Source organism: Oryctolagus cuniculus, chromosome 1 (genome assembly GCF_051225735.1).
Source record: "Oryctolagus cuniculus isolate XC-2025 breed Fujian yellow rabbit chromosome 1, ASM5122573v1, whole genome shotgun sequence".
NCBI lineage: Eukaryota > Metazoa > Chordata > Mammalia > Lagomorpha > Leporidae > Oryctolagus > Oryctolagus cuniculus.
The window spans coordinates 105069672-105082350 of record NC_142867.1 but is presented as its reverse complement, the minus strand read 5'-3'; the positions used below and the strand labels follow the sequence as shown (position 1 = coordinate 105082350).

General features: G+C 48.0%; 1 protein-coding gene across 30 annotated transcripts in view; it reads right to left on the bottom strand.

Annotated features, from left to right (window-relative positions):
- The window catches only part of NCAM1 (neural cell adhesion molecule 1), a 331209-nt gene extending 323069 nt beyond the window's left edge, over window positions 1-8140 (bottom strand). For 17 of the 30 annotated variants that reach the window (XM_051849311.3, XM_089312591.1, XM_089312597.1 and 14 more), the window contains exon 1: window positions 7660-8040. In XM_051849311.3, the coding sequence (XP_051705271.1) occupies window positions 7660-7711 (52 nt within the window). In that variant the 5' untranslated portion in view covers window positions 7712-8040. Of the gene's footprint in view, window positions 1-7659 lie in introns of all 30 variants that reach the window. The other 13 variants (XM_051849322.3, XM_008261331.5, XM_008261337.5 and 10 more) reach the window with 2 other exon arrangements.
- Between the last annotated feature and the right edge of the window lie 4539 nt (window positions 8141-12679).

Below are 12679 nucleotides of genomic sequence, written 5' to 3'. Positions count from 1 at the left end.
CACACTGTTCCCCAAACACAACTGGATATACTCTGCTTGAGTGTTTACGGGCCAAATCACCACTTCCTCTGGCTCCATCTGGTGAACACGGACTCAGCCCCTAGCCACACTCAAGGGAGTCCCCGGCAGAAGTAACTGCTTCCTTCCTTGTGGCCCAGCACCATGCAAGCTGTGCCTCTGGGAGGAGAGAACGTCCCCCTCCCTGACCAGATGGAATGCTCCAGAGACGGAGGCACCTCTTTGTGCACTTTGTAACCTTAGAACCCGACACCCAGCACAGGTCCCGGGCTGTCTGCCCCTCCGCAGGCTTCAGGAAGCTGTGCTGAATTGAGGAATTCCAGAATGTTTGTTGTAATTTGATGTTGGTTGAAGTACTTGGTCAGTCCATCATGACTTAAAATGAGAACACCATCTGGCCTCCCACTTGACAGAGCTGTTTCAATGTTACCCCCTCTAGCTGTCCGATCTCCTAACTGGAAGTGGATTTCCCCTTGATGATCTTTCATAGTATCCTGTTCCTCTCCTTAGTTGTCAACTAAATACACAATTTTAAGTATGTGTGTGTGTGTGTGCATGCTTTAGTTGTTTCATGGTCTTTATTCCCCTGCACCCTACAACTGGAGGGTCCATGGGAATAGGGACCCTAAGTTTAGCTGATTGCTCACTGCACCCCCAATACCTAGCACACAGCAAGTACTCAATAACTGCTTACTGACTAAATGATATGGATACTACACGGTACAAGTATATCAAAGTGTTGGGTAAACCCTCTAGATTAAGATGTCATTATTTGCGTTATATATCCAGTGTATGTACTCTGACCTACCTAGAACAAAATCAGCTGCTTTTTCAACATCATATGTCCTGAGCTGGCAAAACCATTCCCTGCCCTGCCAATAGGGCACTTATGTCTGACTCATGTGCATAATAATAGCAATTTCTTTATTTAATTTAGTTAGTGATTTTCAAAAAATAAGCAATGAGAACTATTAAGTCACCTCAAATCTCACATAAATTTTCTGTAAAACAAATGTCAAACAGCATCTTCTCAAAAATAATTTAGAGACATGAGCCAGCCTTAAAAGTACTACACAACCAAGCGTTATAAGGTATATGTTTAACAAACTAGAACAATAAGCCCATGTTCTCAAGCAATGGACACAAGCACATCTAAGCTAACACAGGGCCATACATTTTCAAGGACCCTTAATTACATGAGCCCCTTCCTAAGCTTTGGATGATGAGTATGTGTAAGTGTGTTCTCATGGATGTGTTTTGCAAATTTCATAAAAGAAGGCCCTCAAAATCGTATACCCTTCCACTGTGGGAAACCTAGATCCATCCATGTGCCAATGGCTTTCAACTAACTTATCATCAGACCACTTTTCTCTCTAAAGCACTGGCCCACCAACACGGCAGTGCAGGCATATTCAGCAACCAATTCTTTAGTCAAATTCTGACTATTTACGTCTTTCTAAAAAGCAAGCACTATCTTGTTGGAATAATTCTTCTTCTGGATCCATAGACGTTCTTCTTCCTCATTAACAAAAACAGCTGATGGGCAGTGAAGTCCTGTGATCTCTAAAATAGTCACACCAACTCTAACAAGTATGCATTGTCCCATTTCACAGAAGAGGAAGCTGACACATGGAGATGGTGAATAACTTGTCTAAGCTCCAACAGCTGCTAAGGGATATGGCTGGGCTTTCAACCTAGGGTAACCTTCTGGGTGTTCACCCCTCTCAGTGCTTGTACTCTGTGCTCCCAGGGTTTCTTGACAGTGGAAATTATGTCATCTTATTCCTCTGTAACTCCCCACAGAGCTGAGGAGACAGAGCTGGCAGTCAATAAACACATGCGATCAACTGCTGAAGAGAATACCTAATGTGACATAATCTCAGACCACGTGACATTACTGTGCATATTCCTCGGTGATGAAATAACCAGTGACCAGAGGAGGGATTAATATACAATAAAAGGCTTTGCACACACTATCTCAGGAATGATAGAAAACAGGAAACAGGAGCCCAGATGCTGCCAGCGTCTGCAGTTACAAATCAAAAACCAATCCGCGAGAGTATATAGTGGGATGCAGGTTATGTAGAAGCCTTTTAAGTCACATCAGCGACACAGTCATTGGAGTCAAGAAAGTGGCATCTGTATGAGTTCAAAAAGTTCAGGGGAAAATGGAATTATTTTAAAAAATGTTTATTTTGATGTAAAAATATGAAATCCACACATATTTTTCATGATATTCATTTCTCATGAACTTTTTGAAGATCCCTTATATGCATGGATTTCAACATTTTTTGTACCCGCTGACTTATCTTTTAACCGCATTTTCCATGACCTTTTTGAGGTACCTTCTTACATGGGAGGAAAAGAAGAAATGAGCATTTTATTCAAATATTTTTCCCAAAAACACACAAGATAGGGCAAATGGCTTATCCTCTTAAGGTTGTCCTCTTTAAGTCTCTGATGGCTTAGAAGCTATATTAATAGAGCAGGAAGGGGAAAGTATGTCAACTTAACTGAAAACCAGTTAGCTCAGTGGCTGTGTGTAGACATGGCCTAAGAGCATTTTAAATGTAATGCATTGAAACTGCCTGAAAGGCCGCCATTTGGCACGCAGACCAACATCAAAAGGCAATGTTCCTAATGAGCATGTGCAGCTGAGAGACAGCATTTCAACAACGTGAAATGAAAGGGCATAATGGCACCACTGCCAACGCCAAATAATTTACATCCCTTTACATCAGTCAGTGGTTTTAAGGTTTGGCACCAAGAGTTAATAACAAAAAGGGCTAGAGGTCACATGACTATGACCTTCAGACTAGCTTCTATCCTCTCTTGCCCTACAGTAGGAAGCAGATTGAAAATCACTTCACTAAAATGTCTTTTAATATTAATAATTCTGGACCCTAGAGAAACCTAATCATTAGGATCCAGTGAACTCTTTGGCTATTTCTGCCTTCCTAAAGGGGCATCTCTTATGTTACTGCTCAAGGACTTGTTGAGTATTAAAAAAATAAAATTCTCTTCTGAATTTTACTCAGAATTCTTTCTTTTTAACCAAAAAGAATCTTAGCCTTTATTATTCAGGGCTCAAAAGGCCATTATTTTATGCAGCCAAATGAGTAATGTTTTCTATTTGGGCTACTTTGTAACCCGGTTTTAAAATTTGTGAAGTGTTATTTGTAATTAAATGCCATTTCTTTCAAAGTTCCAGACATGCCTTATCTTCCATATTTGTTAGACTGATAAAATGAAGAACTGTCTAATACAAAATTTCCATTAAAATATTTATCCTGAAACAGGACCTTTCTGTGTGCTCAAAAAAAAAAAAAATAGCACATGGGGAGTCTTTTAAAAATGTCTTTGTCTCTCCCAGATTGTCCCAGCAAACTGATGGGGGCAGGTGCCGTCCCCTCCCTGCCAATTGGTTCTGGTCTCCATCACCACAAACCCAAGACCATTAGAGAAAGCTCAAACTGTCCTTTAGTAACAGGTAGTCAATCACTTATTTTATACCACGTCAGGGAGGGCTGTCGGGAGACTGCCTTGGAAGTTATGCCAGTGGCATGGAAGCCACTCTGGGACTGGAAGGCAGTTACATACTTTTAAGACTTAAGGCGTAAAATATGGGGAATTCATCAAACTCATCTCGAGTAAAGGCTCTGCTGTTTCAAAAAACTAAGTGATGGAACTGGAATTCCAAAGTCCACATTGAAAGCAGTGTGAGGACTATATTGCATTGTCTATAATTCAAGAAAGGTGAAAAAAAGATCTGTCATATCTAAAGATTAGTTTCAGGATGACAAAATGGTGCTATCTGTTTTGAAAGGCAATTAAGAAGACATTGTTCCCTAGGACAGAAACCTGCAGTTTACTTACCTCAAATTACACATTAACCTAGCTGAGCAATCCCATTAATAGCAACTGTTCTCCAAAGAGGAGCACGTTGTAACACTCTGAATTACCGGGTTCTATGGACCTAATTTCCCACTCTTGTTGCTGCCTTGAGTAAGCACTACATCTCTTGCAGATAGCACACGTATACCTTGATCTTTTAAAAAACTTTTTTGTGTTTATGTTTATCTTTCCACTTATTACCCTAATTCCTTAACTATCAAGTTCAAGAAACCAGTCACCAACTTAATCAATACATCCTTAGGTTAATCAATTAACACAGAAAGCCTTGGAAGACCTTCCTAACGAGGGTATGTCCTGCTATCTTCTGCTATACAGATTTTTTAAGGTCCAAGGTAAAATTATCTGGAAAAACATCATCACGTTCACTTGTTTGAGGGAAGTAGAAGAAATCTTGAAAAATTAACTTTTAAAAGATGCAAGTTCTATATTAATGAAAATTTAGCCACATTAGTAGATCCTTAGGCCTTTGTAGAAGACTACTAAGTCAAAAACTTAAATGGCATGCAACATTTCTACAATGTCTGGATGATATTCCCTTTTTGCTTTTAACTGTTGCATTTTAAGTAAATTCTAAGTTATTTTCAATATCTTAAGCTTTGCTACTATTTATTGAAAGAATCTTTGCATGTTTTGGATAGAATTATGAAAGGCTTTCCCTATTTAATATGACATTACATTTTGCTCAGAAAGATACACTTCCAATCTTAAAAATGAAAATCAATGAAAAAAATGCAGCTCATCCTAACTGTGCTCAGTAAATTTTGCCTTAACATGTCCTAGTTCGTTTAGTGCGGGTGATAATAATGCTTTATATGCATATTAGCTTTTGTAATGTAGCAAAGGTGTTCTTTGTTCTTAGTCCGGTGCTACCTTCTTAGAAAAGTGGTCCTATACATTCCTTGACATGGCCGAGGATTGCAAAATTATCAACTATACATGTGACTTACGCATTCCAGGTCGCCCAAACAATCTTTTCACACGACATCCAAAAACTGCTGCGAGATTAGACTCAAATTTACTATGCAGCTCCACCTTTCATTTTATGTCTAAGGATCCGGAAGACACCAAAAATGAGAGAGGGGGCAGCCAACCCGACTCACTCAATATAAAAAGGTTACCACATCTTAAATAGCTAAATGTTCATATGCACAGAATGGAGCATAGAACCTGAATTACATTGACCCTGGAGATGCTACCATATTTGAAGCCAAAAAAGGGAGAGAGAGAGAGAGGAGGAGAGAGAAAGGAGACAAAGCCTACTCGCATATATACATATACACTCCTATACGTTTGTGTGTGTGTTCTGTCATTTTCATTTTCATCCTGAGCCTTCGACTTGAATTCTTCCTTTTCTTTTTCAGCTATGGTACAGACAATACTTTAATGGAAAACTGTTTCTGGTCAGAAAGCCATGCAACTTCTTTTGTTAGGCAACCTTGGCTGTGTTACGGTGTCGTCTCCCCATCCTCAGGGTACGGGTACCGGAGCCAGGGATAAGGATGCTGTCACTCCCGGCAACACTGGCCAGCTCCCACCCCTGCCTGAGAATCCACGGATCTCCCAAGGTGGGATTCCCCGCACACCCGGCTGCAACTCCCATGGGATCCAACCGCAGGGGGTCCCACCCATCACAGGGACAGAAAGGACCCCCAGGCGACCCTCTAAAGGCCCACCAAAGATCAGTCTCCATTGTCACGTCCCCACCCAGCGTCTCCACCCAGCAGGGAGCAGAGATCAGCAACACACCGCTGGCACCATGGAGAAGGACACACCCCAGGCGGCTCCAGGCCAGGTGGCAGTGGGCACCCAGCGCCGAGAGGGCGTGGCTCGGCCCCAGCTCCCCCCCCCCGCGCCCCGCCCCTGGCCCCGGCCAGCCCCCAGCCTCGCCCCGAGGCCGGTGGTCAGCGCAGGCGCGCGGGTGCGCCCCGCCACGCTCTGGGGGCCGGCGGCGGCGCCCGCCCGCCGGCCTAGACGACGCGCTGGGGCCTGGCTGCCGCGACGCGCGAGCGTGTGTGCTGTAGCGGGCGTGGGGCGCGCCGAGTGGCGTGCGGGAGGCACGAGGGGACGAGCAGGGGCGCGCCCACCCAAGACCGCCGGTGACCACCTGGTCTCCATTTTATTTCCTCGGAAACCGCCCGGGCAGGTGGGGGGTGGGATGTGGGGGAGTGGCCTCAGGGCGGGGCTCCTCGCGGCAGGGCCTCCTGAGACCGTTAGGCTGGGACACCAGGAGACAGTCCTGGCAGCTCCGGGCCGCCACCCGCGCCGCAATAAAAGCCTCTCGCGGCTTCCCGCCCATCCAGCCTCGCTGTGATTGGTCGCCATGGGAGGGACCCGAGTTGGCTGGAGGCGGCAGCCAGCAAGCTGCTCCCGTGCCGCCCGCCGAGGGGGCGCGCTGGGAGCTCCCCGGCCCGCCCCGTGTACTCCCGCACCGGGGCTTGGCCGTCCGGGACAGGTACCGCGACACCTAGCCACGATGGGCGACACACACGCCCCTCCACCCGGCTTCTCCCCCTCTCCCCGGCGCTCCTCAGCGCACGACCCCCCACCCTCCGCCCAGACTGTCTACCCAACCCACCCAGCTCCTTTGCGGCCCCAGCTCTTTTTCTTCCTCCCCTGCCGTCCATCAGTGCCAAAGCGCAAATCTTTGGGTGGGGTGGGGGAGCAGCTGGAGGGGAGGGCGCGCACGCACAGAATTTTTCCGGGGAGGCCAGGATGGAAATAGCAAAAATGAAATGCAGCTCCCAGGCACTGCCGAGGTGCTCTGGGCGGCGGCACAGCCCCAGCCACCCGCGGCAGCATCACTGTCGTCTCCCTCCCAGCTCCCTATTGTTCGCACTCTGCAAGGATCGGGGACCTCGCCCAGAGAAAGGAGGCTCGGAGAGGTGTTCCGGGCAGCTACCTGCCTTTCTCCCCGCCCCGGCACAGCGCACGGGGGCCAGTGGCGCGGGAGGGCACACGCGCGCACTCGCGCGCACCCCGGCCGCCGATCACGCCCTCCTCGCCCTCCGCCCCTCCGCACTTCCTCCTGTCAAACGCGGCGCTCGACCCTCCCTCCCATCCCCTCCGTGCTCCGGGCCGAGGGCAGGCTTGGCAACTAACCGGCAATCTGGCAAATGAAAAACTAACGTCATGCCGACCAGGGTGCCACCACGGCCACACAGCCCTGCTAGTCTGCCCACTGCGCTCCGTTTTGCAAACCGTTATTCGGCACGGGGTGGGGGAGGGGGGCGAAGGCAGCGAGCCCCCACTTTATGAGACCCCAGGAAATAAGGATCAGGGCGGCTTCCCCGGCCTTTTTGTTCATTCCTCCCGGAGCCGGGCGCTGACAAGCCCCTTCCCCGCGGAATCCAAGCCCGCACGGCTGCACTGCTGGAGCCGTGGCACCCGCCTTCGCCTTGGGAAGCGCTGCCGGGGGCTGACACTCCGGCCGCGGCGTCCCTGGGAGCCGGTCGGCTCACCTAGTGGGCTAGGCAGGCGCTCCGGAGGGGCGCCGGGCGCTCGCGGTGCGGGAAACCAGCCCAGCTCCGGCACTGCCCGGGAGGGCGCAGGGTTCGGCTGGTCAGCAAGGGCGACACGCTGCCTTCCCAGCCCAACGGAAATGCCCAGCCTCACAATCCCTGTAAAACCACCCAAAATAACAGTGTTCCTTGTGGGGAGGAGGAAAGGGAAGGGAGCATTTCACAAATCAGACTGAGAATTTAAAACCAAAAAAAAAAAAAAATGTACCTGCAGTTCCCAGGAAAAACAAAGTCCAGATGAGATCCTTAGTTTGCAGCATTGTAATCTGCTGGCTGGGAGGGATGTTCTTGCCGCGGTAAATTCTGTGCCCCCCTCGCAGCGAGTGTGGACGGCGGCAGAGCAACAGACCTAGGGGCAGACAATTGCCAGGCTGAGTATGATTATTTTTGCAGAATTGTTTCCTGCCAGCCGCCGCCGAGCTGCGTTCACGCGCTGATCGGAGAATGAGTGACAGTCCCAGCCTCAGCACACTCGCAACTCGGAGATCCTTGCGCTGGCCCGGGCTCGCTTTGATGGAACTGGGGATGGGAGCGAGGGGCGGGGGGCGGGGGTGAGAACCTCACTGTGTCCTTCCACCACGCCGGCCACAAATAGTGCCGAACATCAAGGAGGTAAGAGAGACGGGGAGGCAGATGCGGCCGCCTGCAAAACGCGGCCTGGAGCCGCCGGGGGAGCTGGGCTCTGTCACAGGCAGTCTCCCAGGCAGAGCTGGGATCTCCTCTCTTCGCACTTCTCCCCACACCCCTCCAACGCCTTTGCAGTCCTTCCTGCCATCCAGCCTCCCTGCATCAGGAGAGTGGATATTTTAATAGCCAGCAAATAATAAAAACGGAATCTTCTATGTGGTTAGGGCCTCTAGTCCCTCCATGCAGATCCCAAGGTCCTTGCAATGCGAAGATAATCTAGGGCTTAATTTTTCTTTCAGGCGCAGGAGATGTGAAATTTGGAGAGGGGTGGGGGTTGCTGCTGCTGGATTGTGTTTTGGTATTGTTTTTTTGTTTGTTTGTTTGTTCCTAGCAGTGAAGTTTGCTCTCCCATAGAGAGGCAGGATAACAAATCAGCAGATCCCAGGGGAAAGAGGTGGGACCCAACTAAAGTTAGAAGGAAACGCAGCTGTTAGAAGGAATTTCCAGAAATCAGCTGAGCAAAATGTTTTCTTAGATGTAAATGCAGAAAACTGATCTGTTTATTAAAATCACCGTGCCTTTTGGGTAGGTATGATGATACAGAAGCGACACATGACCGTATTTTCTTGCAAGGGGACACAGCCTTAATTCTTAAAAATATTAAGCTAAAATAATATTAAGGTACCAGTACAAAAGGCTTCGATTAATCTTACAGTTGTTTTTGAGAAAGAAGGGAGTAGGGAGAACGGGTGAAAAGAAACGTGTCCCAGTCCCTGTATCCTCTTAAGGGTACAAGGACTCAGGAGAGTAAGGTGCTGTGGGAGTGGGGTTAGCCCATAGCCTTGCACAGTGAAACCCTCCACAGAGGGAAGGCTGGCTGCATTCAGAGAAGCAATGCACCGAGGACATCACATACTCCCTTCTTCTTTAAAGGTCAGACTCCCCATCACACTTTTAAAAAGCCCATCCCCTGCTGGCTGACCAGCCACCCTTTGTTACTAGGGAGGCCCATCTCCTCCCTGCCTCTTCCACCGTATTAGACCAAGTGGGCCACACCAGCACGATGTGATTTGGGAGAACCCTGGAAAACACTTCCTCCCCCATCTAAATCTTTCCCAATGTTTACATGGCACTATATGTCTGATATTAATTATAAATTATTCAAAAATACAGAAAAGTAGAGGGAAGCACTAAAAATAATCCCAAATCCCACAGATGTCAGAGATACCTGCAGATTTTCTAAGCCTTCCATATATGCGTGTGAGTTTTATAATTGACGTATTATAGTAGCAATTTGGATCCTGCTGGTTTTTCCCAAATGTTTCATTATCAGATTTCCCCAGGCTGTTAAAAGCCCTTTCTAAATATTTTTATAGCTTTGTACTATTTCTGCATAGGGAGGATTCTCCAATGGTTCCCCCATTGTTGGATACCTAGATTGCTCCCAGAGTTTGATAAAATAAATAATGCTTTTCTGAACGTCTTTCAACAAATATTTGCTGAACAACCATTGTGTTTAACCTGTGCTGGGTGCAGCACACTGCAGTGTACACATTTTTTCTTGATGGTTGCTGTATTTAAGTATCCTTGACTTCAGATATGAGCTGCTGCTAACATATCAAATTGCCACCTGAGACAGTATAAATTTACATGGATGGATGGCTTACATGGTTTCCTGAAGAAGGGCTTTGATAGGGCAGAGAGACGGAGAGATGGGCCAGAGGGAACAGGGAAGGAACGGAAGGTTTTGGCATCCAAAATAAAATTTGTCTAATTTTACCACCAACTGTGCGGGACACACCCTTCCTAGCAATCCTGCCTCATTATAGCCCATGTCAGCGGAATTGAAAGGTCCCTCACTATTTTTCTCCCCAAATATCCCTATTTTTAACTTTTCAATGTAGACAAGTGTAGAAATACTATCTCACTTGAGCATGACTGAGTTTATTTTTTTTTCATCTTTCTCTGTCTCTCTCCAGCTCCTCCCTGCCCCGTGTAGCTGTTGATCTCTGTTGTAATGACTCATTCTAGAATTCTGCCCTAGTTACTTCATTCTACACTCCAAGTATCTCTGCCCTGTTCTTTTAACAGGATACATCACTTGTCTCTAGTTTTCAACTCTCAAATTGCCAGTGCCTACCTCTATGAGCTCCACAATGCATTTCAATCCCTCTCTGAATGTCAGTTTAAAATAGGACAAAACAGTGGCCCTCCCCGGACCTCTGCCCCAGAGACAATCCTAGGCTGTCAGGCATACACTAATGAGCAGCCACCCTGTGAACATCTACAGGGCTGACGCAGAGCAAGGAGATACTTCAGCTAGGTTTTCATAGAGGGAGCTTTGCCAGTAGAGCAAAGAGTGGTCTATGAAGATGGCTGTGCCAAGGAGCCAGTTAGGAGGCTGTCGTGCTGTGCTGGACGGTGCAGCAGGTCCTGGTCTCAGGCAGGGCTGGAAAGAAAGGGAGGAAGGAAGACACAGAACTTTCTGAAGATTGACATCGAAGGCAGAGAAATCCAAGCTCCTCTCACTCACTCAAATATTTTTTGAGTGCCTGGCACAGCTGCAGATGCTGGAGAGATAGCAGTGGACAAAAGACAATCTTCACCCTCATGGGCTTCTATTCTTATGGGGAAGACAGATAAACACACCACTGAGCCTCTAGCTTACAGATGGTGATAAGAACTAAGGAGAGGGGCCGGCGCTGTGGTGTAGCAGGTAAAGCTGCCGCCTGCAATGCTGGTATCCCATAAGGGCGCCGGTTCAAGTCCCGGATGCTTCACACCAGGAAGAAGCTCCTGGCTCCTGGCTTCAGATCGGTGCAGCTCTGGCTATTGTGGCTATTTGGGAAGTGAACCAGCAGATGAAAGACCTTGTCTCTCTCTCTCTCTCTCTCTCTCAAACAGATAAATATTTAAAAAAGAAGAAGAGCTAAGGAGAGCAGTACAGAGGAGTAAAAGGATTCAGTAAAAGGATAGGATTCTGGACTGGATCTCTGCTGTGGCCAGGGAAGTGCAGTGGAGGATGACCCAAGTGCTTGGGCCAAGCACGTCATGGGAGACCAGGATAAGCACCTGGCTCCTGCCATCGGATCAGCGAGGTGCGCCAGCCGCAGCGCGCCGGCCGCGGCGGCCATTGGAGGGTGAACCAACGGCAAAAGGAAGACCTTTCTCTCTGTCTTTCTCTGTCCACTCTGCCTGTCAAAAAAAAAAAAAAATTCTGGGCTCTGGGCTGGAGAGGGATTGCCTTTATGTATAGGAGAATTCTATGGGGATATTTGACCAAGATCCAGGGAAAATTATGACTCCAAAGCTTCCAGTGCGGGTATTGGGTAGCTGCCAGTGACACTGGTGGGGAGTAGAAGAGGATGGAAAGGTTCAGACCAGGCAATATGCAAGCAGCAATGATGTCAATTCTGGAAAGACTACGGCTGGGATATCTGTGGGCATGTGCAGTGAACAGGCAGGATCCAGAGAAAATCAATATTTAAGGCATGGACAGAAGGAATTGCAATGACAACTCAAAGAAATTAGAGAGTTTAGAGTGAGAACTGAAATGTGAGAACATCACAAAACAAAGGAGAAGAAAGTTTGGAAGTAGTCAGAAAACATGGATTTAAAAGAGTCTTCTAGATTTGGCAGTTGCAAAGTCCATGTGGTCCTCAAGAGAGCAGCATTCTTGGAGTGATGGGGAGGGAGACACCAGTGTTCTGGCAATGAAAGGGTGGGGAGGAAGGCAGGTGCAGGGATGTGGGTACCTCTTCCCAGTCCTGTGATGATGGAGGAGTGGTATGACTATGACAGACAGAAGGCTGGGCCGGCGCTGTGGCTCACTTGGTTAATCCTCCGGCTGCGGCGCCGGCATCCCATATGGATGCCGGGTTCTAGTCCCGGCTGCTCCTCTTCCAGTCCAGCTCTCTGCTGTGGTCTGAGAAGGCATGGAGGATGGCCCAAGTGCTTGGGCCCTGCACCCACGTGGGAGACCAGGAAGAAGCACCTGGCTCCTGGCTTTGGATCGGTGCAGCATGGCCGTGGAGCCCATTTGTGGGGTACGGAAGGAAGACCTTTCTCTCTCTGCTCTCTCTGTCTATAACTCTACCTGTCAAATAAAAAAAAAATAAAGACAGAAGGCAAGCTTCAGGGGAAGGAGGCTTGAAGGTGGATTTTTCCTATCTTCTTTCTTAATATAAAGATTTTATTACTAGGTTATACATTAAGTCAGTTGCTAGCTTCTGCTCACCACGATGACCTCATTCAGTAACTCAACTCAGGCTACTTGGAAACCAAACTGGATCTAGAACTAAGTACTTCCATGTAGGACTTCATTCCTGTTGCTGTGGAGAAGGGGGAACCCAGATTTGATCGGAGGACTCACGGCTGCCTTAGCAACTTTAATTCACTCTTGACAGGTACACACTGAATTCTGGAAAACATAACAGCTTAAGACTCACACAAGAGACGGTGACCTGGGGCTAGGAGCGGCTGGGGAATATGCTGGTCCAACAGGCTGAGCCTGATCCAGAAAGTGTTAGGACCTGGAGGTAAAACTGAGCCCAGCGCACTGAAGAGTGAAGGGAGACCTCTGAGCTCGCTCTCAGCTTCTC